The following is a 25,756-nucleotide window of genomic DNA, read 5'->3' on the forward strand; positions in this document are numbered from 1 at the left end:
CCAATGGTGGTAAGCCTGATCCTTTATAATTAATTTCTGTTCCAGCCGGACACCTACATTTTTAGCCACAGTCTGGGCTCCAGTGCGTGTTTCAGTTCCGTTGGCCACCAGCTCGGAGACTATCTCAAAGGAGCATCACCAAACAGCATAATTTCTGTTTTTCCTGCGTTGAGATGGAGAAAAGATTGCCTCATCCAGCTGGCAATGGCTTTTATACCTTCTGAGAAGATGGACTGAGCATTGGGGTTATGTCTATCGAAGGATAGCAGGAGCTGAGTATCATCAGCATAGGAGATGGGTATAAAATCTAACTTCCTAAGTAACCTGCCAAAGGAACAACCTAGATGTTAAATAAAGTTGGACTCCGACACAATCTCTGGAGTACTCCTTTAGTCAGTTCTGCGGTCTCGGAGCGGAAGGGGCCTAGATTGGTCTGAGTTCTGTGCGAGAGGAAACTCAACATCCATTGTAAGGCTGTCCTTGAATCTCAATTTCACTGAGTCTCCTGAGCAGGATTTGATGTGAGACAGTGTCGAAAGCCACTGACAGGTCAAGCAGCACAAGTAGAACTGCCTGTCAGCTGTCCAAAGCCTGTCTGATGTTATCCGTGACTGCAATCAAGGCTGACTCTGTGCTATGTCTGGGTCTAAAACCAGACTGAGATGGATCAAGATAAAGTCTGAAAGATGTTTATTAATATGTTTTTCTAACATCTTGCTCAGGAGAGGTAACGGTGAAATAGGACGATAATTGGTCAAGTCATCCATAGGGGCCTTAAGGTTCTTTCGTATAGGAATTATTTGTGTTGAACTTCCACTCACGTGTGAACATCTCTGCGTACTCCACTGCCTTCCTGTGGCGGATTGGGTCAAATTTAAATCCCTGGTCATTGCTCATCAAGCCCTCCACGGTCGTTGGCCCGCCTATTTACAGAAGCGATTCTCCTTCTATGTCCTGTTGAGACAACTGCGTTCTTCAGCTCTCCTTCTAGCTAAGGTGCCCGCTTCATCCGCCACAAGTTGGGTGGCTGCTTCTTGGCTGTTAAGGGCGCCCAGGTTTGGAATGCCCTTCTGTTTCCATTGCACAATACTCAAGACCCGTTAGCCTTCAAGAAACTTTTAAAAACTCACCTGTTCCTGTAATGATGGTGGTGTAGTTCAGTTACTCCTCTTGGATCCGCACCGGGACACTCTTCAGAGTAGCTGTTGAGCGTTATAAGAGTATTTAACATAACATAACATAACATAACTCAGTAGGGACTTGACCTTTGTTTAGTGAGAGGTTAAGAATGGAGCAGATGGGGGTAGCGAGCTGTTTGGATAGTAGTTAGGTGGTCTTTACCGGGATTATATCAAGGGGTGAGCCTGATTTAACAGTTTGATTGGACACAGTGCAAGCATCTTGGTTGCCTCACTCTTGTTTCTTTGATAGTTCACTGTTTGACTTAGCGGGGACATTGCACACAGTTACCCATACATTCGCTGTTTAGCATTATTCATGCCTTACTCAGTTGAGGTCGAGACACAGCCAAGTTGAATGAGAGAGTAAAAGCCGCAGGGAAACCCCAAATTTATAAACATGGCCCAGTGTGATGATTCCAAATGGAGTCCGTGCTTATGCGCCATAAAATAGAACTCTAGGACCGCGACAAGCAACTCTGTTGAAGATTGCACAAAGTACACATTGCCACTTGGTGGCCACAATGCATGGTATTTGACAGTATTGATCCCATATTGTTTGTGTCTGATGTTTCTGTTATGAAGGAACTCTGTTGAAATGTATATGAGTCGCTTTAATCCAAAAGCTCAAGTGCCTGGTGTAGAGCAGCCTGCTGTTGGCTACCCCTGGAGGAAAAAACAAGAGGCCCATGTAACATCAGCAACGTTTTCATATGAAAATTCTGAAATCCACAATGACTTCCAAGTTATGCCCCACCTTCTCTGCTCTGGCTACTATCTCAGCCAGCCTCTAAACCCCTCTCAGTCAATCAAGAATGTTACCAATTAGTCCCTTGCCTTATGGCAGTTTTAAACAACACTGGCTAACCCAGTAGTTGTGGCTTTTTCTATTTTAAATTGGTCCGGTGTTGATCATGAAGTTATGACGTGAAGTTGTAAGATTTAGTAGATCATTACCAATAATGTACTTAATCAATTGATATCTTTGCCATCCTAGCTATATTAAATGTAAGTCTTGTATGAGACATAGGTGAGTCTAGAGACTAAGCCAAGGTTCTGGCGTGGCACCATGCTTAAAACTGGAAACCATTAATGAACCTCGAAGTCTGTCTGCTACAATATCTAACCATGCCTCGATTTATATTGTTTATAGAGCCATAGTAGCGTCAACCTGGAGGTTAATTAGGATCTAAGGTGGAATTTTGTAGTAGAAAGGGGAACAAACTGACTAAGGGCATCTGTGAAATGGTTTCCTCCTATTCGTCCCCAACCCCTCACAAAGTTACTAATACTGGGGATGAGGAACTGAGAATGAGGAATTCTGTAAGTATGAGGGATACAACTCCTGCTTCTTTTGGGAATTCCTCATTTCATATCTAGTTTCCCACAAAGATGTTACTTGTAGCCAAAGTGCCCAGAGCAATATTTCTAGACCTATAGAGTTCATACAAATCTCTGCATCCCGGTGATGCTGACATCATACATTTCTATCCTCATCTGGGTTACCTAGAAACTCGTAATTGCCTGCTCAAAGGGATAAAGAGACCCTAATTGCCGTTCATACCCATTTATCTGCAAGTCTGTGTTTACAAAATGTAGCATGCGGTTGAAAAAAAGTCTTATTTACAGACCTAGTTTAGTTTGTTCCTGCATCGGGAAAGTTAATAGTCAGATTAACGGTTCCATACGTTTCTATATGCTTTCAATGTCACCACACAAATCATATAGTACTAGTGTGGTAAGAAAACATGCCTGGGGTGTAATGGTGTCACCTAGATGCTGGTGCAACTGTGAATGTGTATTCAAGATTATTTTGTGGGCCTAATTGGTGCTTTCTACATGTACTCACAGACATAGCCTTTTTCAAAAGTGGGTAGTAATTGTGTGCATGAGGCAAGGCCAAGTACTAATAAGATGCAAACATGTATGCACACATTTTGCACAATTTTTAGCATATATCAGTATAAAGCACATAATTCTGCAGAGTATTTTTGAATTTGAGAATGGTTTTAGATCTGTACCTCGGTGTGTGATGTTGTAAAAGGCAATTGTAAGATAAGGCATTGTCGTTACTTAAAATACAACATCAAACCAATTCATAATAATAAGGCCTTTACTCCATTAAATGACTGACATTCTGACTAGGACAATGTGTTATCTCGGTAGGGGAGCATAGTTGCATATTTTGTTTGCCCTATTACAATGTTTTTGTTTTCATCTTTTAAAACTATTTTAATCACCATGATATTAATTTTTTTGTCCATTGCTGAGGGAAGATTCAAGAAATTCAGCACCTCAATTATTTTACTCTATAGTTTAGTGTGGAACTGTTCTATTTATCCTGTATGCATTCCTCTTGCTATTGTTAAATGACTAGGCAGTGCTGTGTCTACTGCAAGACACGAAGTCTACTCACTGTCTGTTGGGGTGATCTCTGTTGACCTTGTAGTTTAAGGGTTTAATCCTGGCAAGGTCACTTGGGCTTTAATCTTTCACAAATCAATGAAAATGATTTGAATAATGTTTAACACTTTTATCAGCACAGATCAAATTTTGCAGTACCCAAGCCACCTGAAAAACAAATGCTACTGAAAGTAATGCTGCTGAACATTTAGGAATCTATGCTGGAAGGAACATAAATGTGTTGCTGTTGCAAGTACTGACTATAGTAATGATCTACCATTATTTTATGTTTTGAATTCAGGTTACAGAACAATCCGAAGTCATTGAGCTTCAAGCGAGGTAAGATTAATTAATTTACTTCCAAAGGGCTCATTTGCAGTACAGAATGTACTACAAATAGTAACAAATGAAAAGTTAAAATTTCATTTTTGCAAGCAGTCAGAGTAAGAAATACCTGTCGTACTAGACAGCAGAAGATTGTGCTGTTCAGTCACCTATCAAGTGTTGGTCTTACTGAAGCCCCTCATCAACAGCCTTGTGCACTGAAAGTATCTTGGTGACATCAGTGGGCAGATACCAGACTAAATCATGGAATGGAAGCAAGAGTCTTTCTTTAGTCATTGAACCTTGAGTGTTAGGTTGATCTCTGTTTTGTACTTGATAGCTTGGTTGCATCGGATAGCTGTTGGAGTTAATGGCTGAAATGGGAATAGTGCCATTTTGATGGGAATGTTAGTCAGGGAAACTGCAAAGGCTTCATTTTGTTTTACTGTAAGGCTTGCCATAAGTTACAGACCAAATACTCCTTTTCTTAACCCTTACTAAACACCATAAGAGCGCTGCCTGAGAGAGAAGAAAACACTCCCCTTCCAAAAGAATTCCAATCTGCCTGGCAGAGGAACACGCAGATGTTCAATTCACGAGGCTTAAAATTTGCTCCAAAGGCTGGTTTGGGAAGATACTCGAAGCCTGAAACTGGAAACTTGACAAAGTCATTAAAACGGAGGACGCTCCATCAGCCTGGAAAGAGCCAGTAATGGCAATGGGACATGTTTTCAACCAGTATAAGCCATAACTGTTCGAGTTGCTGTAGAGAAAACCAAGAAACCAGTTTTAACTGGGCATTTGGTGTAGACCTGAAAGGGAACTGTAGCTAGTTTTTACAACTTGAATATGTGGCCTGATATCCAAGAAGCATTTCCTGAATCTATTTAAAGACCTTAAAAGCACAAGGGAAAAACATACCGAAGGGAGACGTTGCTCATCGGTGCATTATCGGGACAAGTTTCATATAAAGTAAAGAGAAAAAAAAAGCATCCTTCCCAGCTATATATCCGTTAATGCAGGACCATGAAGATATACCAAGACCATGTAGTCCTGTTAGGCTGCTGCACCGAACGTTGACCAATTGAAGATCGGATTCATATTTCATGAAGACAAACCACTAATTCTTCGATGACCTTGTTCCATCACTGGTAGACATTGTGGGGTGCCTAGGTCTCAGTTCTCCATAAAGTGAACTTGTTGAACCGCTTACTGATATGTTCACTGTGACTTTATTATGGAAGCCCTATTGAAGGCTGTTTTAATATTCTATCGCTAATTTAATGTATTTAATTAAATAATCATACCTTTTGTATTCTTGTTTGTTTGATTATCATTGTTATTTGATCCCTAAGATGGTACCATTGTGTTCAATTTTTAAATTGCATAATCGAGTGGATTTTGTCACTGAACAATGTGTGTCAAAGTCTTTGTCACAGGGGCTCTAGGAAAGGTATTGCATGCCCTCAAGTTCCCGATTAAAATGTGCCATATTTGCATGTGCAGACTGCTGTATAAAAAGATTGCTAGATACTTTGTATATTTCTGTATTCTGAAAATGAGGTGCCCCAGAGAAATTCCTTGTGTTTTAAGGAAGGGAAAGCAAATGAGAAAAATATTAACACATGTTTATTGTTTAGAAACAAAATGTTTAGGAGTTTCTATTTTTTGTGTAAATTTGGTTATTATTTAAGTTAAATTATTATAGCAACCTTTGTTCTGCTTAAAGAGTTATGCAACACATTTTGTGTGTTTTCTATAATAGAATATTGTTATTGAAGGTGTTGTAGGAAGTTAAACTATTATTTTCCTGAATCTGGTCGTGCGATATAGGTTGTTTGACGCTGTTTTCTTGGATTTCCCTACCTGCTGCCACTGTGAAAGTTTCTGGAGCTTTGTCCTTCTGCTTTTCCCCTCTGCTCCTGACACTCCCGCTGGCTGTCTCCCTCCCGCCGCCGCATTTTACAGCTCATTGCGGCCGCAGTGCGGAGGGGGACACTGGACTACTCCTCCCAGCCTGCCTAGCGGCGGAAGAGGGCAACACCACCATCGTGCCGGGAGGCACATAATTTGACCGCAGCCCCGGCAGAGCGGGCGACGCTGTTTTCTTGGATTTCCCTACCTGCTGCCACTGTGAAAGTTTCTGGGGCTTTGTCCTTCTGATTTTCCCCTCTGCTCCTGACACTCCCGCTGGCCGTCTCCCTTCTGCCGCCGCATTTTACAGCTCATGGCGGCCGCAGTGCGGAGGGGGACACTGGACTACTCCTCCCAGCCTGCCTAGCGGCGGAAGAGGGTAACGTCCCCATCGCGCCGGGAGGCGCACAAATTGACCGCAGCCCCCGCGTCGCGGGCTAAGCCCGGGCAAAGGGCGGGCCGTCTGTGGCGGCCGTCTGTGGCGGCCGTCTGTGGCGGCCTTCTGTGGCCGTCTGTGGCCAGACGAGGCCGGGCTGGGCCACCCCCCCAAGAACCTGTACAACGTAGTGTCTCTACCCACAGTTGAACTAGTCGCTTCGATAATTATAAAGGGCTAACCTGATTTACGTTTATTATTCCGCACCTCGCCAACTTTTCAATCGGGGATTTGATCCTAAAAACATGCCTACACAGTTGGACAAAGGGGGAAAGCCAGGATTTAAATCCACCAGTGGAAGTCTTATGGGAACACTAGACAATTATATCACTCTGGTCTCAGCCGCCCTGGATCAAGAGATAGAGGATGTTGAAAAAAGACTCATCTGAAATATTCTCTAAACGGTCCTCCCTGGGAATAATTCAGCTTTGTACAACCCCTGAGAATCGTTTAAGTCCACGCCTAAGTAATTTAGGATTGCCAGAGATTAGCATAGGGTCAGATTCACTTGGCAACATCTCCCTGGGGAATAGCACACAGAACACACAGATAGGTAGCACTATTCAGGAGGAAAATGTGCCTTGCAAGATACCCCCCTCGATTAATCCCGCTTGTCATATAGTTGATCCGCCATCCTCAAGTAATGTACCCAAAAGCGGGGGGGGGGCGGGGGCGGTGGGGACAGAAAGGTAAACGAGCAAAGATCCCCAAACTAGTGAACAAAGGGGCCAAACCTCCGGGTGTACAGAACCATATACAGGCTGATACTCACGCACATAATAATGAGAGTATACCCCACCTGTTAAAAAATGGCCAATCACACCCAATGAAAAGACCTACAACGGCTGCACAAGGAGATGGTGCACTGATAGGGCAGGTAGAACAGATAATTAAATCCCTAGTACTCCCTCTTATTGAGAGATTGAAAATAATTAATGATAACTTGGGTAAGCTCCAACAGGCCACCATTGACAACACTAAATTGTAACATTCTCTAACGGATAACAAGAAGGTGGGAGTACATACTACACATGCAAGTGAGCGGTTAGGTATTAACGAACCCCCTGTATCAATTTCACGTGAACCTGCATTCCCAACAGCCAAAGGGACCCTGACTAATAGTGATAATAGATCAACAGATACAAGGGATAGAGCCCAGGGCATTGAGGGAAGCCAGTGCCGCGTGGGGGTTCAGCAGATACATCAGGAGGGTGGCATACAATCAGCCTTACTGGCGACTGGACCTATTCATTCCAATAAGCCGGTCCAGGGTATAGGTAACCGCTCCACCCTAGATTTACCCCCACAAAGTACTCCTCTAGTGATAATCTTGGGCAATGTCCCCCCTCTCCGCTAAGGAGAAAGAGAGGACTTCTCTCAACCAAAAAAATAAGGTCACATTCTGGCTTTCCCGAAACACTGCAGGTGGCCATATGGTAGCACATAACATAATTATGGCCCGCCGAGTTGCATGGCTGGGACACTAGGAAAACTAGAGAAGGTGACTGTATAGTCATAAACTTTAACAGCCCGACACCAGTAGCTAGGATCCTCCGGATGTAGAGCGAAGTATCTTGACGGGGGGCAGGGCATTGAAATATTGCCCCTCGGGTTCTTCTACAGACCAGGATATCAGGGCACTCCCAGCAACCTGATCCATATGAACAGGATGCCTGTTAATAATCCATATTATCCCAGGGGACCAGGAGGGTGCAACTTAATACCTATGAAATCCAACGGAGCCCGGATGAGATGTGGCCCAGCAGACATCTCAGATGTTGAGGTCACAAACAGATTTAATGCTCTTTCGGGCTTCAACGACTGCGATTGACTGGGTGGTAATCCACCTAGCTATCCCCTCCAGGACGGCATCAACATCTTGCCTGTTTACCCTTTACCTCAGGTTAACCTGGTGAATTGTAATAACAACTCCGTTGCAGCTATCTCTAACATCATTGTTCTTACTACTCCCCCTGCAGCCACTCCCCCAAGAACAATTGACAGCATTAGGGATGGTGTGGGCAAGCTAGTCTCATGGAATATTGCTGGGATGCGTTTCAAGCAGGAATCCCAGGATTGGCTAAATTTTGTAAATAGCTTTGATGTGTGTATTTTCCAGGAGACGTGGCTGTGTGAACCTTCTTTTGCTCAGGGATATCTGAATTATTCTGTTCAAGCAACAAAGGGTCCCAAGGGGCGACCTATGGGTGGCTTGACCATTTGGGTCCGGCAGAGCTTGTCGCTCATTGTCAAGGTGGTAGATATTGGAAGTAAAGACATCCAACTTATTAGAGTGGACCTGGGCCCTTTGGGATGGCTTGACATTTACAATGTCTATGCCAGGGGTAACAAGGGTGGAAGGTCAGAAGTTTTAGCGGCTTTGGGTTCCCTCCTTGAAACCCACTCTCTGGACAACAATATTGTTTTAGCTGGTGATTTGAACCGAACCTTCGAACCTCTGGCCATTTATGATGATTTTTCTGGGGATGAAGAGGACAGGCAATGGGGAGTCCCCAAATTAGATTTGAATCCTGTTACTCGTTGGTCCGAGGATGTTATCTGTTTAAATGCTATATGCTACGAAAGGGGTCTAAGGGCACTAAATGGGAGGACCATGAGCGACAAGACAGGGGAATGCACTTTCGATAATGGGCGTCATAGGAGCAGAATGGACTGTTTTGTGTAGCATGAAACTCTGGAACCTAGTTTGTGACATGGAAGTCAAATGGAGGATTGAAAGTGACCACAATTCGCTGTGCGTAGAGCACAAATGGTGGACATCTGACAATGTGACCCCGATTCTTGAGGTGGATAGCGCCCCCTTGATTGTCCCTACAAATGATATGCGTAGGTTAAAATGGGCATATGTTGTGACCAACCAACAGGCCATGGATAATATTAACGCTGAGGCGGATAAAGCCATAATGGCTATCGAGCAAGCTAACACAACCAAACAAGGAATGAACAATGTAACCAAAATCCATGATAACCTCTTCTCTGTCATCAGGAATCATTTTTTGAAACCTGTAAAGAGGAGTAGAAGGGCTATCCTCAAGCCGGCAAAGTGGTATAATACTCATTGCAGGAATGCCCGATTAGCTTTAGGCACTGCGATCAAGGGGAGAGAATTGACGACCATTTGTATCGCCAGAAAAGAGTATAAAGAAAGTATATCTAACGCTAAGAAACTGTGGGACGAGCTCCACTGGCAAGAGTTAAAGGATGCTAGTAAAAGAAAAGACTTTAGGCACTTTTGGAATATCGTAAAGTGGGGTAGGGAGGGAGTATCCGACCCTCCTAAAAACAACGTACCTGAGGAGGACTGGGTCAACTATTTTAAGCCCCAGTATGCTGAAACACAGCCTGCCAACCTGACGGTCGGCTTTAGGCCTGTTTATTACAAAGAAAACTCTTTCAGCAGCAATGAAGTAATGATGGCCCTCAGTACAGTGACTAGTGGTAGAGCCCCAGGCTTAGATGGGGTGCCGGCGGACGTCTTTATTAATGATAAAGAGCGCTGGAGTAAGTACATCTTTCTTCTTGCCAATGCAGTTGCACAGGGCGCACCTGTACCGACATCTTGGCAAGGTGCAGTCATAATACCTGTATTTAAGAAACAAGATCGATCCCAACCAGGGAACTATAGGCCCAGAAGCCTAATTGACACCATTCAAAAGGTGGTTGGGAGGATGGTTGTCAATAGGCTCCTGGACTGGGCAGAGGAGAATAGCGCTTTGTCTCCATTCCAAGCGGGGTTTTGAAAATCTACCAGTATGGTGGACCAGGTCTTCCGTTTTACTTCATTTATTTATTTATTTATTTATTTATTTATTTATTTTTAATATTTATAAAGCGCAGCATTTACCCGTGGGCGTCTTGGCGCTAATAAACCAGTTATTTGAGACAGTCTGTATGCGAAGGAAGTAATCATTGAGTGAACAGCCAAGTTTTCAAAAGTTTACGGAATTGGAGAAGAGTGGAACTTTGCCTGATGTTTAGAGGTAGCGTGTTCCAGAGCTTAGGGGCGGCCACCAAAAAACGCTGGTCGCCCCAGGTGACAGTTTTAGTACGGGGGATGACCAGTTGATTGAGAGTAGCCGATCGTAAGGCTCTAATAGGTTTGTGTTGTTGTAGTTGTTCTTTCAAAAAGTGAGGTCCTTGATTGTTAAGTGCTTTAAACACAATACAGAGGGACTTGAAGTGGATTCTTTTTCGCACGGTGAGCCAGTGAAAGTCCTTTATGTTATTGGAAATTGGTTCATATTTTGTTTTGCCAGAAAGCAGACGTGCTGCAGCGTTTTGAATAGTCTGCAGTTTGGTGAATACTCTAGATTGAGCGTTGAGGAAGAGACCATTACAATAGTCCAGGGAAGAAAGGACAAGAGAGGTGACCAGTGTTTTGATGGCTGAGTCAGGAAGAAAAGGGCGTATTTTCCTGATCATCTTCAGTTTCAGGTGTGCTGTGGACACCGTTTTGTTAGCATGGTCCATGAAATTTAGACCCTCGTCGAAGATGATACCAAGGTTCCTGACTTTAGCAGTTGGGGTAGGAGGGGTACCGAAGGTCTCTGGCCACCAACTTGATGGCCAGGCTGGCGAGAGGGGTCCGAAAATGAGAACCTCGGTTTTTTCAGAATTTAATTTAAGGCAGTTGGTAGCCATCCATTCTCCTATATCTAAAAGCCCCTTCTTGAATTTTTCAGCCACTTGATCTCCATCCCCCTTGATTGCCAACACTAGTTGGGTATCACCGTTGCAGTGGCAAGGGCAGCCTGTATGCAGCTTTTGTCGATTTGCGGGCTGCCTTTGACCTAGTCCCTAGGTCCAAGCTGTTGTTGGTATTGAAGAACTTGGGCCTACCAGAAGAACTATTGTCAATGTTAATGAGGCTACACAAAGCAAATTTTGCTAAGATCCAGTGGGGGGGGGGTGGGAGGGGGGGGGGGGGGGTGGGTGGGGGGATGGTTGGGAATGGTCACCGAAGACTTCCCGGTGGAGCGGGGCATTTGGCAAGGGTGTTCGATGGCTCCCACGCTCTTCACTTTGTATATTAATGGTGTCGTGGCTCGTATGTTGTCTGCAAATGTGGATGCTCCTTCATTAGCTGGTACTAAGATACCGATTTTAATGTTTGCAGATGACACTTTGATTTTATCAAAGATTCCGAGTGGTGCACCATCTATCTTTGACCAATTCTGTGGGGAACATGGCTTAGAAGTTAATGTGGTTAAAACTAAGCTCATGGTTTTTAATCCCCACCGAAGTTTTAGATCTAAACTAGTCATGAATGATCGCCCTCTAGAGGTAGTTAATGCCTTTACGTATCTGGGTATCCATGTATCAAATGATCTTAGATGGTCCCAGCATATAGATATCGCAGTACTAAGGCACAGGCAATTGGCTGGTGTTCTCGGTTCAGAGCATAGGAAATCTATGACCAAACCAATAAAACCAGCACTGCAGGTGTACGAGGTCAAAGTCCTCGGCTCTGCACTTTACGGTGCTGAGCTGTGGGGCTTTGAGAAGCTCCAGTCACTTCAAACATCTGAAAATAAGTTCTTCCGGACTATTACTGGCCTCCCTAAAAGTACTCCATTGCTGCCACTTAGGTACGATCTGGGCAGGAAGGCTGTTGTAGATTTGGCCAGCCTTCGTCCAATTTTATATTGGCGGGAGGCTCTGGACTACACCTGAGCTTCTACACTATGCTGAGGGGTTTCTAGATATCATTAAAGCGGATGTGTTCCACAAAATTGGCTGGTTGAATGTACTTAGAGCAACGCTGGGTGATCTCGGTCTTAGAATGCTTTGGGAAAACCCAGTGGGAGCCTCATTCCCAACTAAAAAAAGTCTTAAAAGAAATCTACTGGGAGAAGGTGGCCGCTCGGCACTGGAGTGGTACTAGTGCAGTGTCTATGGCTGGAGAATTCCTAGAAGCAAAGCTGAATCCCAGCCTAGGACTTTACTTGGACGCTATAACCACACCAAGGGACAGGAAGCTCCTTTTCCAAATTAGAGCAGGTGCCCTTCCCCTTAGATCTCTGACAGGCAGGTGGGGAGGTTCATCTATCAGCAACTGTCCAGCTTGTGGAGCTCACAAGGAAACAATTGGCCACTTTCTATTTGCTTGCACGACCTATGCAGAACCCAGGCGCATTTGGTTAACACCAATATGCAAGAATTTAGGTACCACTAGCAGTGCTGTAGCTTTAAGAATCCTATGCACTAGCACTTTACTGCCTTTAGTAATAGCTACCGCCAAATTTCTTGGATGGGCATGGTCTATCAGACAGAGGTCTCTAGGCAGCTGTCTTTTTTATTGTATTATAAGTCGGTCTGCTGTTTTACCTGTAAAATTTTTATCTGTACATTTTTTTATTCTGTAACGATATTTACGTTTTTAAACTATTTGTTTGCTAATTAAGTCTTACATTTACCTGAAATGTTTTTAAAAAAATGTTTTTATATTAGAGATTGGAAGTACTTTTATGAGAGAACCTCGAATAAAGCAACTTTGACTTGACTTGACTTATAGCAACCTTTGTTCTGCTTAGTTATGCAACACATTTTGTGTGTTTTCTATAATAGAATATTGTTATTGAAGGTGTTGTAGGAAGTTATACTATTATTTTCCTGAATCTGGTCGTGCGATATAGGTTTCTTGAATAATATAGCCTTTTGGTTAAAGGTACGGGCATTTACAAGAATGTTATGGTAAGAGTGAGTATGCCATAGGATGATGACCTCAAAGCAATTGATCAACCATTAGCTGTAAAGATGTGGTCTATGTGATATGCCTTTTCACGGTTTGTTAATGAAAACAAGCACCTCTTTTAATGCATCACATAAAGCACGTGGACAAAATAAAGTTGAGGTACCGCAGAGACCATCATCCCACCACAGCCTAATTCAAGAAGTTGTTTATTTTATGAGTTTTATATAGCGCGACCTTGACCCAAACGTATCGGGTATCAGAGCACTTTACATGAGTACTGGTTGCTTACACAAGGACACATTCATTTTTGTTAGGCACAGGGAGATAAAGTGATTTGCCTAGAATCACAGGCTGTTAAGTATCATAGCAGAGACTCTAACCCGATTCCCTACATTTGAGACCACCCGCCTTAGCCGTTAGGCTACATCCTCTCCTCACAATTTGCCATGCCTTTCTGAAGAGACTATCTCCACTTGGAGGAGCATTTGGGAGGTTAAGGAGGAGCATTGGGACAAGGGACTCCACACCTAAGGGGGTACAAAGCTTCTTTGTTTCTAAAAAGTAGCTCTTGCCACCTAGAGGAATTGTTTACTCAGAGTATTAAATCAGATACCCCTGGAGTGGTATTTCGAGCTTTTGTTATCCCAGCACCAGATTAAACTAGGTTCAATAATTTACTTGAAGCTAGTGCCTAAGAATATTACAGGTAGCTTTCTTTCAGCAATCTGATTCCTCATTGGATTAATTATTCATTTTACTTTCAAACAACATACCTTGGGCAATATAAAAACAAATGCTATGTCGCTTCCTCAAAACTGTTGCCATTCTAGCATACCCTGATTTTTCCCTTCCTCCTTCGATTCCACACTTTTATTTGTATGGTTATAAACTGATACTTTACATAAGAGAGAGTAAGCCGTAATGCCTTTCAGTACTATATATATGTTTTGCAGCCCTGGTGACATTTATGATGGATATCTATTAGTACAAGTGGAGAGTTTAACCAAAGCTACAACCCTGTTGTAAAAGGAAAGTTGTGGCACTCTCCCCACTTGGAGCAATTCAAGTGAATCCCAAATGTTCTCCAATCCAGTTTCTGTAAGGATATATTTGATATATAAAAGCAGCTTGTATCATACTTAATTTGCTACTCAGACGAGTTGTTTTAAACATGTGTTCTCAGCTATTTGAAGAGACCTGTTCTTCCAGATCCCCATAATTTAGGGACATGACAGGAACCACATGTTTGCCTTGGTAGGCTTGATATGTAGGAACAGCCAAATTCCCACATAAGAGCTTACTAAAATAGATCATTGTGTGCTAGTCTGGATACAGATTTAGGGGCTAATTAGGATGGAGGATTTTCCGCATCCTCCGGGCCGGCGGAAGCCACCGCCGGCCTGGAAGATGCGGAAAATCCTCTGCGGACCCACCAAGGCCCACCGCCACATTAGGATGGCTGGTGGGTCCTGGTTTCCGTCCGCAGCTTTTCCGCCGCGGCTGTCTTACAACCGTGGCGGAAAAGCACTAATATGGTGGCGGTGTCTCTCAGACACCGTCAGCCAGATTAGGATGTGCTCGGAAACATACTTTTCCGCTGCGGCTTTTCCGCCGTGGAAAAGCATGTGTAACTTCACTGCGGGGGCCCGTTGCGGGCCCCTAGGTGAAGGGGGGGTGTGGGGTGCACATGGGGGGTACCTATGGTACCCCCCTGCATTTGTATGCAGAAAGCGGCAGGCACCGCGTGGTGCCTGCCACTTTCTACATACAAATGCAATGCATGCATTTTTAACATTGCTGCGGGTGCAGCTTGAAGCTCCACCCGCCGCAATGTTAAAAATAGAGGATGTGACCGCCAGGGTGGCGATCACATCCTAATCTGCACAGAGGCAATGCCGCAGCCCATGCTCAAGTCCGTCCGCGATCCTAATGACCCCCTTAGTCTTTCCTCACTTTAGGGCAGTTTTGGTTGACTCTAATGTGTAACTAATCTGATAAATTTCACACCTTTAGTCTCTCACTAGTGGTAGTAAAGTAGCTCTTTGCACTTTAGGAAAGGACTGCAAACAAGGCTTACTTTTTCTGAACTAACTGTGTCATTTTGCGTTAAAAGGTAATAAATATTGCCGAAAACTTTATTTTCAACAGAGCTAGAAGATTTAAACCTTCCAACAGTGTAATCACATGATGTGGCCTTCCATAAACCTAGACTGTTGGTCTAAACATTCATAAGTATTTTAACCACTCCATTAATGTAAAGATTGGAAAGCTGGGTAGAGAATCTATTCACCTCTTGGAGACCTCAAACACTTTAAAGTAAGGCAAATTGCAAAATGTAAATGCATGAGATAGTAAAAATATGTAAAGAAAATTGATGTACTGTGTATTTTATAATGAGAATGATCCTTGAAACAAACCTAGCCTATAAAAGAGTGCATATGACATTGATAAACCAATTAAAGTATGTGCAGAAATGTAGCAGTTGATTTTTGACAGCTACCAACATGCAAGTTGTTTTTTTTTCCTTTCAGGCTTCAAGAGGAGGAAGACATGATTTCAGCATTGAAAAAGGAAGCTGTTGATCTGAAAGAGACAGTTGAACAGCAGAGAATAAAGAATAATGTAAGATATGATTATTGTTTACTGCAGGAATCAATTGTAGATAGAATGTATGAACCTCTGAGATTTGCCATTTTAACCCCAACTTGTATGACACTCATATACATTTTAAGATAACTTAGAGATGTAACAAAATGCTATAGATGTTTTTTGTTACTGTTTATTTCTTATGAAATCATGTTACCATTTTCTGACTAACATACCACTGTCTTGGCTGTTATGTATGCATTTTAACATGATACCATGTGTGATGTTCTTTTGTATAACAATAACAGCAAGCCTATAAGAAACGTTAAACCGAGTCCAATATGCTAACTGTTTACAGGGCAGAAAAGCCCAGGAACTCAGAACATTAGGTTAAGATTGACATTGTGAGAACAAATTGAAATATTAAATCAAACGTCATTGAACCAATTGTCTTTAGACCATGATGAAGTCCTGATTAATAACACTTCATGTTAAAGTAAGGTTTTATAACATAGTTTAGAATATATGTAGTTCAGTAGATTTGAGATGAACTTCCTCTTAAAAAAATCAAAACACCTATCCATTGCAACATGTTCATACAAGCTCCTTAATGCTTTCTACTTCACCTGTGAGCCATTTATCCTTTTGGCTTTGATATCCTATTCAAGTTTTTTTGGGTTGCAGTTTGTCGTCTTTGGATGTACTTGTACTTCAACATGGTTTACTCCTGAAATCCTGCTGAACCTACTATGAATCCTTAGTAACTCCGTCAAGTACCCCTTCAGCACTGGCCTTTCAGTGGCAGTGCAGGCCGAGAAGTCCAAGACTTCTTGGAGGGGTGGGGGGTCGATACAAGGGCATGATAACAGGCTCATAACTTAAAGTATGTTCAATGGCAGCAATAAATAAGTGTCCAGCCAAATACTGTCTTTTATGACAAAAGCTGTGTGTGTGTGGCTGTGTGTCTCGATAGTAGTTAATCGCCAAATAATATAGGTTGCATTCTGATTTGGCCCCACTAGCAGTCTGAGTCTCAGGAGTCCCTCTGACGGATCACTCTGGAGGCATCTCTTCACAATGATAGCATCAACTAGGCTGCAATCCTAGTCTCTTCCAGTGGCCCCCTCTGACATACAGGGTCACCACATGTGCTCCGCACTCAGGCAATGGCCCGATTGGCACAGCCACAGGTGCCTTTGGCATATGAGGTCACCGACTTAACTCACACAGGTGACTGTGTGATCAGCATGGAAGTGACAATGACCACTGGTACTTCATGGTGGCCTCCCTCTGGTGTAAGGAGTCGCTGACTTGAACCTGCAAACAGGCAATGACCCGATCAGTGAAGCAGGCATCTCCTCACATACCTCACTACATGGATTGACTTGCCAGCATCTGACTTTTCCAGTGTTCTCTTGCTGACAGGGCGTACTTGTCTTGGTAATCAGTCAGGCACTGATGCTCCAGGGGCAGGTGGTCTTTGGATATCACTTAGTGACGTCTCCTCACTTCTCACTCAGTTGGGGGACTGGCAGGCCTTAGCCTCCTTCCCTGGTCACAGGCAGTTGTCATCTTGCAGAGCTTCCCCTCCTCTCAAAGCCTGATTAACTGCTTGACAGTTTACAATCTTGTAGGCCTCTGTTTCCAATTCTTATAGTCCATTTCCAGACACTAAATGTGAATTGGCCCCTCCTTTTTTGAAGTTTGGGGTTGGCTTCCTTTTGAAGTGCCCTCTCCTCTGCTCTTCATCTAGAATGCAGTCTGGCACAGCAGGAGTGACTACCAAATAGGATAGCCACACAACTCAGGCGAGGGGAGTGACTAGAGGTTCCTACCTGGATATCAGCCACAGTGATTTGTATTTCAAAAGGTTACCTCAGTGTCCCAGCCCTACTCTTTGTGATTCTCTTTTCAGCCCCATCTCCCCCCTTTCCAGTGACTTCTCTCAGAATCAAAGAGCACCTTTTAAAGTATGTAGGAGCGTGTGGCTCTCCTTCCTACAGCTTGTGTCCCACTGAGCTCTCAGGACTGCAGCAATCCTCAAATCGGTCTTTGGGGGACGGGTGATTGCTCTACCGCCTCAGTCTGACCTGGGTGTCCCGAAATAGAACCCAGACTCTTCTGTGTATTGTACCATTCACAGGCACACACTCACTAAGCACTTGCATATATATATATATATATATATATATATATATATATATATATATATATATATATATATATATATATATATATACTGGCATGAGTGAGCCAATAGGACTCACTACAGTGACACAGGTGACCAAAAAGGCCTGTTCACTTCTGCTGATCACTATACGGCATGCTGCCACCACATTGCTCATGCTGCTTAACTCCAGGCAGCAACTGTAGTACTTTGGTAGCCCTCCTGGACCAACAAGTCCACAATCCCTCAGGCAGGCCTATGTCATGGCACACATGCTTGATCAGTGTTTGCCTACGATAACGAAAATCAGCGCCAGGGATTCAAACATCTTTGCAGCTGTGGCACACTGGTGGGGGGTACCCATCTGCCAGCATTCCAGGGACTTTTCCGTCCCAACAGTTCACTGAAAGTTTTCCGTTACATGTTTTTGTGTATATTGAAGTACTCCCAGCCTCTCAAACTGTGTAGTCCATGACAGGTTACCCTATTTTTATAAATAGTTGCCTCATTGCTGGTGTGTTGCAAGTCACTTATTTTAAAACCTGTTTAAATTACTTACCTTTAAATATAGTTATTTATGAGTGTTAGAAATTGCATCTCTAGTTGGAAGAGGTATGCATCCTGGTCAAGTAGGGACCACAATCCTAGATACACACCCTAAATTAACCTGTGCTCACCCTCTGGTAGCTTGGTACAGATCAGTCACGCTTAACTTAAGAGGCAATGTGTAAAGTATTTGTGCAGTACCTAAAATAGCAAAACACTCAAATAATCCACACCAAGTTACAAAAATAGAACATAACTTATGAACAAAACAAGGACAGAATGACACAAACTCAATAAGTAAAACCAGAGTTATGAATTTTTAAAGAATATCTTGAAATATAGTAGTACTTAGAAACATAAAGCCCCAACTGGGGCTATGTGGTCACGCTAGAAAGGGTCAAATCTGAAAGTTTGAGCTGACCGCGATGGAACACAGATTCGAAACAAGACAGCCTTGTCCTGCTAACAAAGTACCTTGAATGGAGGAAATGCATCAACTTTGGGGGCTGGTGCGAGAAGCAGGAGGTGGCGATGCTTTAGTGTTGATCTCTTCGGATGCAGGTGGTTAATTGGTTCTGATCCATGCAGTCAGAGAAGCATAGTTGTCGAACCCCTCTTGACGAAGGCGATACGTCGTCGATGAACAGTTCAGCCAGTGATGCAATGTCCTGGTCTTCGGCGGCAGCGGTACTGTGTCGGTGTCGTCTTTAGATGCGTCTGTTCCGACCGGCACAACAATAGCGATGTGAGGATTTTAGCAGAAGACTGCCAGAAAAACCATGTCCAAGGGCCCAGTACTGGATTGGCACCACTTGGTAGGACTCACAGTTGACCGATTCAAGAGGCTGTTAGCAGGGTTGTTGGAAGTCTTTGATGTCCTTGAGCGTTTAAAACAGTAGGCAAGCTAGCAAGCCCTTGGAGTCACTTTGGTTATGGGGATGCAGAGATGCAGGCCCAGACCTTTTCACTCCCTGGCAAGGAGTACAGCAGGCAGCACAGTAGAAGTCCAGCAAAGTCCAGCAGGGTGACAGTCCTTTCAGCAGCACAGCACAGCAGTCCTTCTTCCTGGTGAATGCCCTCCAGTCCAGAAATGTACTGAGTTGGTGGTGTCAGCGGTCCAGTACTTCTATCCCGTTGTGCCTTTGAAGTGGGGGAGACTTCAAAGAGAGGCATTTGAAGTGCACAAGGTCCCTCCTTCTTTCCCTGGCTCAAGACTCACTACAGGGGGTCTTGCAGCTCTTTGTGTGGGGACAGGCTGTTCAGGTACAAGTGTCATCACCTCCCTCCCAGCCTGCCCAGAATGGCCCATCTTGATATGAATGGCCCATCAGGTATTCCTAAATTCTCTTTGAGTGCAGCTGTCTAGAGGGAATGCACAAAGCCCAACTGTCATCCACCCCAGACATGTATTTAGAGACAGGCAAAGGCACCAAATGGATAAAGTAAGAAAAAGACCACTTTAAAAAAAAGTGTCATTTTTTGACTTAACAACTTGAAGTCTAATTTTACCATAAATTGTGATTTTAAATTGAGTCCAGAGACCCCAAACTTGAAATATTGATCTTTTTCCATTTGGAAATCACACTTCTAAAATGTAATGAGGTAATCCCAATGTTAACCGAGTTTTTCAGTACCTGGGCATGTAAAGCTTAAAAGGACATGCCCAACTTCTAAAATACACTGCGCCCTGCCCCTGGGGCTGTTTAGGGCCTACCTTAGACATGACTTATATGTATTAAAAAGGAGGGTTTGGGCTTTGCAAGCGGGTTAACTTGCCAGGTCGACATGGCAGTTTATAACTGCGCACAGAGGCTATTCTATGGTAGTCCTAAGACCGGTATAAAGGGTTACTTACTGAACTGGGTGGCACAATCCGTGCTGTAGGTCCACTAGTAGCATTTAATTTACAGGCCATAGGCATATGTAGTGCCCTTACTCTGTACTTATAGGTAAATTAAATGTGCAATTGTGGATAAGCCAATGTTACCATATTGTAAGTAGACTGCACATACACTTTAGCACTGGTTAGCAGTGGTAAAGTGCCCAGAGTCCTAAAGCCAACAAAAAAATGCAGCAAAAAGGGGAGAGTAGGGCAAAAGGTTTGGAGGTGACAGTGCAGGAAGGGCCATTGCCATAATTGAAGCATGCAGAGACGGAATTTTATAAACAAAATATATACAATTTTAATGTGTTTATCAGTTCAAATAAGTAATTTAAAAGGCAGTGCATGTTCATGCAGAGAGGTGCAACTATTGATGTAGCTACTGACAAAAGTAAGCTGGGCAAGTAAAAAGAAAAATGAAAGCCAAAAAAGTAAATCCTTTGAAAGATCGAACTACTCATTGAAGACCAAAATCTCAAATTTTTTAATAGTAAAACTGCCTGCGAATAGCTTCCAGCATGCTTTTATAAACATCTACCCCCATGCAGCTAAATTACTAAAAATCTTTCTCGGTCTACCAAAATGAGGTAGTGTATTAGAATTAAGGAGGTATTAAGCAGATAAATTGTCTGGAAAACTAATGTGGGAAGGGGATATTGGACACGGGGGCGGTGGGGTTGCTCTAAAAATAGATTGTGCCAATATAGCTAAAAAAACATTCTTCCACCTAACACACTTTTTAACCCATTATTTTTATATCAGCATGTATGTAGATGCAAAGCCAGCACACATTACTAATTTATTACAGGCACCTCCATTCAAAAGGCTTCCACATTTAGTGCTTCTGTTCCAGCAAAGTGGCATTCAGCAGTGCCTCACCTTTGTCATCAATAGTGAATGTCAACACTCTAGTTGTTCAAATCAACTGACCGACTGCTGCTGCTGTTGGAAGGGCATTTATAACTGAGATTTTTTTTTTGGGGGGGGGGGGGACTTCAGCCCCTCATTTTGTTAATTTATTGAAGCCTCCTCTCTAGCAAATGCTTTTGCAGCTCATGTAGCAACATGACATTCAGTGCCTCAATGTTGTCATCAATATAAAATGTTAGCATTCTACTGTAACTTTACAAAATAGTTTTAATGAACAACTAGATCAGTCAGACTGCTGTTGCTGGAAGTTCAAGCTTTACCCCTCAACTCAGGCTTTTTTCTCAAATTGGTGATGAAAATATCAAGCAATTTATAGAAAAGGTGTCCTCATTTTTATTTCTGGAGCATTAACCATAATTTCTAGGAAGGATAGAAAACTGTTTTCTTTCGAGATGGCCCACCAACTCACAGCTGGGGGTTGCCAGTTTTTTTTTTTTTTTTTTTTTTGGAAAACCTTTATTGAAAACTCAAGGCACACAGTTATTTAGCCTTACATCCCGGAGGCTAGGCAGCATGGTTGGAAGAAGGATGTTTAGTGTACACAGTACATGTTATAAAATCGTATCCGGTTTAGTTTTATGTTATAATAACGACAAACCTATGAGGTAACGAATCTAAAGAAACACCAAAACCAGTGTGAAAAGGCAAGGAAGAAGTACATAAATGCGACAATACCCAACGCAGGAGGGGGCAGGGCCGTATGCCCACAGGGTGGAACTAAGCTGTACAAATTGAACGACAACGGGGGGAAAGAGAACCAGGATGGCAAGGAAATGACGAGTAGGTTGGAAATAAGGGCTAGGGGGAAAGTCGTATGTCCGGTGGGGCAGTGTTGGGAGGTAGACAGATATCACCCCTATATTCATTCCAGGCCCCCCAGATCGTACTCCACTTCTTGGGCTTGCCCCGGGCCACGTACACCGTTTTCTCGCGAACCATACACCAATCCATGTTGGTCTTCCACAGTTCCACAGAGGGGGGCGACGGAGCGCCCCACTTCTGAGCGATGTCACGTTTCGCCACCATGTTACCCAGGGTGACCCATTGGGTTTGTGCGTTGTTGTAATCCGTGGGGCCCCACACATTCAGCAAACAACGCCGGGCCTCCGCCGGCAGATCCACCCCAGTCACCTCACGCATCACCGCATGGACACGCCTCCAGTAAGAGGCTATGGCGTGGCACTCCCAGATAATGTGCATGAATGTGGCCAGTTCACCACATCCGCGCCTACAAAGACCATCCACCGAGAGTCCCATATGAATCAACCGGGGGCCGGTTACATATACTCTATGAAGAATTTTCAATTGGACCAGGCGTAATCTAGCTGGGATTGCCACTTCCTTGGGAGAAGACACCGCATACTGCCAATCCTCATCATCCAATTCGACTCCATCACGCACCCACTGGTCCCTCACACTCGGCAGAAGATCCGTTCGGACATTGATCAATTTTTTGTAGACCAATGAAATGGCACTGTCTGGCATATGACCATCCAAGACCCTGTCTTCCAACGGGGACGACTCAGGGACTTTCTCACCTTCCGGCAGCACCGCCATAAGGGCGTGTCGTAATTGGGCATATCTAAAGAATTCCGTCGCTCCCAGCTGAAACTCCGCTTGTAAAGCGGAGAAAGACTTTATCTCGCCTTTAGCCATCATGTCGTCTACCCTAGAAATGCCAATAAGGTCCCACCGATCAAACCCCTTTGTGTGCCACAGTTTGCCCAATAGGTCTGAGTCTTAAAGCGGGGTGGCCAACGTAAGCCTCCCCTGCCACCCCTGTGCCTTTGTGATAGCCCTCCATATGTGCACAGCTGTCCTAGTGGGGCCTGTCATTCCTCCATCCAGAGATCTCGAACAACGCTCTGTAGTATTTCCCGCCGTCGAGGAGCCACCGATCCATGGCGTACCCCGGACTATCAGCCGGTCCATAGAAACCATGGTTAAGAGCGGCCAAATGGGAGGCCCAGTAGTACCGTCGGATGTCCGGCAGAGCGATGCCGCCATCGTACCACGGAAGCGTCAGTTTGGTTATAGCAATCCGTGGTCTACCTTCCCAGATGAGGGTCCGCTGCAAGCCTTCGACCTCTCTAAAATACCTAGAATAGACTGGGTCCTGAGTGTTCTGGAGCACATACAAGAATCTGGGCAGAAACATCATTTTGAACAATGCCGCACGTCCGAGCAGGGAAAGCGGCAGCTTGCACCACCCCTCCACGTCGCGCCGAAGGCGTGCAAGAGTGGGAAGCAAGTTATTTGCATATCGTGTCCGGGCATCGGTTGAAATATAAATGCCCAGATATTTAAACCCCTGCCTCGCGATCTGTATGGCGCAGCCCCTGGGAAGACGCGGAGTCTCACCATTCAATACATAAAGGTGAGATTTTGACCAGTTAATAACCAGGCCCGAGTATCTGCCGAAGGTATGCAGCACGTCACAGGCCACAATCAGGGATCTACAAGGAGAGGTGAGGTAGAGCAAAATGTCGTCCGCGTATGAAGACACGCGGTCTTCGAAGCCAGACGACCACCTTATCCCATTGATATCAGGGTGGGCCCGTAACCAAGCGGCAAGGGGTTCAAGCGCCAATGCAAATAGCAGAGGTGACAGGGGGCAACCCTGCCTGGTACCTCTTCGAAGGGCAAACGATGCAGACACTCGGCCATTGACCGTGACGTTGGCCAATGGGTTAGCGTATAGGAGCCTGACCCATCTGATAAATTCAGGGCCAAACCCAAACTTCGCCAGCACCGCCCACCGGTAATTCCATTCAAGGGAATCAAAAGCCATCGTCTCGTCCAGAGACGCCAAGATGGACGGCTCCCGGAGCGTACTGACCCTTGCCATGACCGCATGGAGTCTCCTAAGGTTGAGGGCAGTGCTGCGATGAGGAATAAAGCCCGATTGGTCCGGATGGACCAAATCGCTAATCGCACCCACCAACCGATTGGCCAATAGTTAAGCCAGGATCTTAGGCTCGGCGTTCAACAAGGAGATCGGGCGATACGACCGGCAGAGGTCTCTGGGTTTCCCGTCCTTGTGGACGACCACTATGGTGGCCAATCTTTGGTCCGGGGGGAGCTCACCCATCTCGTGCGCCTCAAGGAACATGTTCCGCAGAGGCAAAGCAATGGTGTCAGCCTTTATTTTATAAAGCTCCACCGGGAGGCCATTAGGGCCGGGAGCCTTGCCAGACCTTAAAGAGAGTATCGCAAGCGCGACCTCGTCCGCCGTTATACCTCTATCCATGTCGTCGCGTTTCGGTGTCCGACAGACACGGAAGGTCAACCTCTTCAAGGAGGGCGGCAGAGTCCGCCTCGGTCATGTCAGAAGCCGAGGTATATACGGACTCAAAATAATCGGCGAAGACCGTGACTATAGCGCTGGGGTCGGTGACAGCCAGTCTGTCCTCTCCCAGCACCTCGGGAACCACACGGGAGGCCATCTCCTTCTTGTCAAGCCACGCAATAAGCTTGCCTGCCTTGTCCCCGACATCGTAGATCCTCCCTTGCTGTTCTCTGCCCATTGCCTTGGTGGCGTCAGTAGCAGTGGCCCGGTACTCCGACTGCTTAAGTGAGAGAGCGTGGAGCAGGGCAGGCGTCGGACCAGTCTCCAATTGAGAATCAAGGTCCCCAATCTCTGATTCCAGCCGCACCATTTCCTCGTCTCTACGTCTGCGCACCTCGGATATTAAGGAGAAGGCTTCTCCTCTCAGGACAGTTTTAAAGGCCTCCCATAGGGACGTGGCCGACTCTACCGAGCCCGTATTTTCAGAAAAATAAAGCTCAATGGCTTTAGCCAGGAGGTCACGAGTCTTAGGATTACGGAAGTACCACGGATTGACTGGCGCTACTCTCGAGGCCACTGCTATGTCAAAATCAAAAGACACCCAGACTGGGGAATGGTCCGAGATGCCTCTGGCCATCAGACAGGCCTCAGACAGCCGACGCGTGGGCAGCCAACGCCAGAACATAGTCAATCCTGGAGAAGCTACTGTGCGCTCCCGAGTGGAAGGAGTACTGTCGCTGAACGGGGTGAAGTAGTCTCCAGCAATCAATAAGCCCCATGGTATCCAGGAAATCAGGAAGCCAGGACTGTGCATTTCGAAGATCTCTGGATGGATGACGGTCTAAAGTCCCAGATCCAACTGCATGGAAGTCCCCACCAACTATAAGCAAACCTTCGGGCAAGCCCAAAATGGCGCCCCCAAGATCTTGGAACGTAGTAGTTTGCAAACCAGGGGGGACGTAAACAGAAACCAAGACCAGGGTACGCCCCTCCCACCTACCCATGACGGCGACGTAGCGTCCCCTCTCATCGATCACGCTAGATTCCACCTCAAACGGGAGAGACATGCGCACCATGATCCCTGCCCCACGGGACCCCGAAGAGAACCCCCAGTGTGCCACCATTTTGAAGCCTTTTCTATTGAGTGCGTGGCACGTATTCCCAATCAGATGTGTTTCTTGTAACAGGATGACATCAGGCATGCATCTTTTAAACATTTGCAGCACCACCCCTCGCTTAATGCGATCACCCAGCCCATTAACATTCCAACTCAGTACATTTAACTTCTTACCCCCAATCGTCAATGTAGAGGCCCATGCCACCCCCGCAGGGAGGAGTCGCTACAGCATAATCAACAGCAGAATAGTTACCTTGCCATGAAATAGG

General features: G+C 44.9%; 1 protein-coding gene across 7 annotated transcripts in view; it reads left to right on the top strand.

Moving 5' to 3' along the window:
- The window catches only part of RRBP1 (ribosome binding protein 1), a 331,988-nt gene that overhangs the window by 191,374 nt on the left and 114,858 nt on the right, over window positions 1-25,756 (top strand). For all 7 annotated transcript variants that reach the window (XM_086926921.1, XM_086926923.1, XM_086926925.1 and 4 more), the window contains exons 18-19: window positions 3,883-3,920; window positions 15,502-15,592. In XM_086926921.1, coding sequence (XP_086783047.1) covers window positions 3,883-3,920; window positions 15,502-15,592 — 129 coding nt within the window. The remainder of the gene's footprint in view (window positions 1-3,882; window positions 3,921-15,501; window positions 15,593-25,756) is intronic.

Source organism: Lissotriton vulgaris, chromosome 6, assembly GCF_964263255.1.
Source record: "Lissotriton vulgaris chromosome 6, aLisVul1.2, whole genome shotgun sequence".
In the NCBI taxonomy this organism is placed as follows: domain Eukaryota; kingdom Metazoa; phylum Chordata; class Amphibia; order Caudata; family Salamandridae; genus Lissotriton; species Lissotriton vulgaris.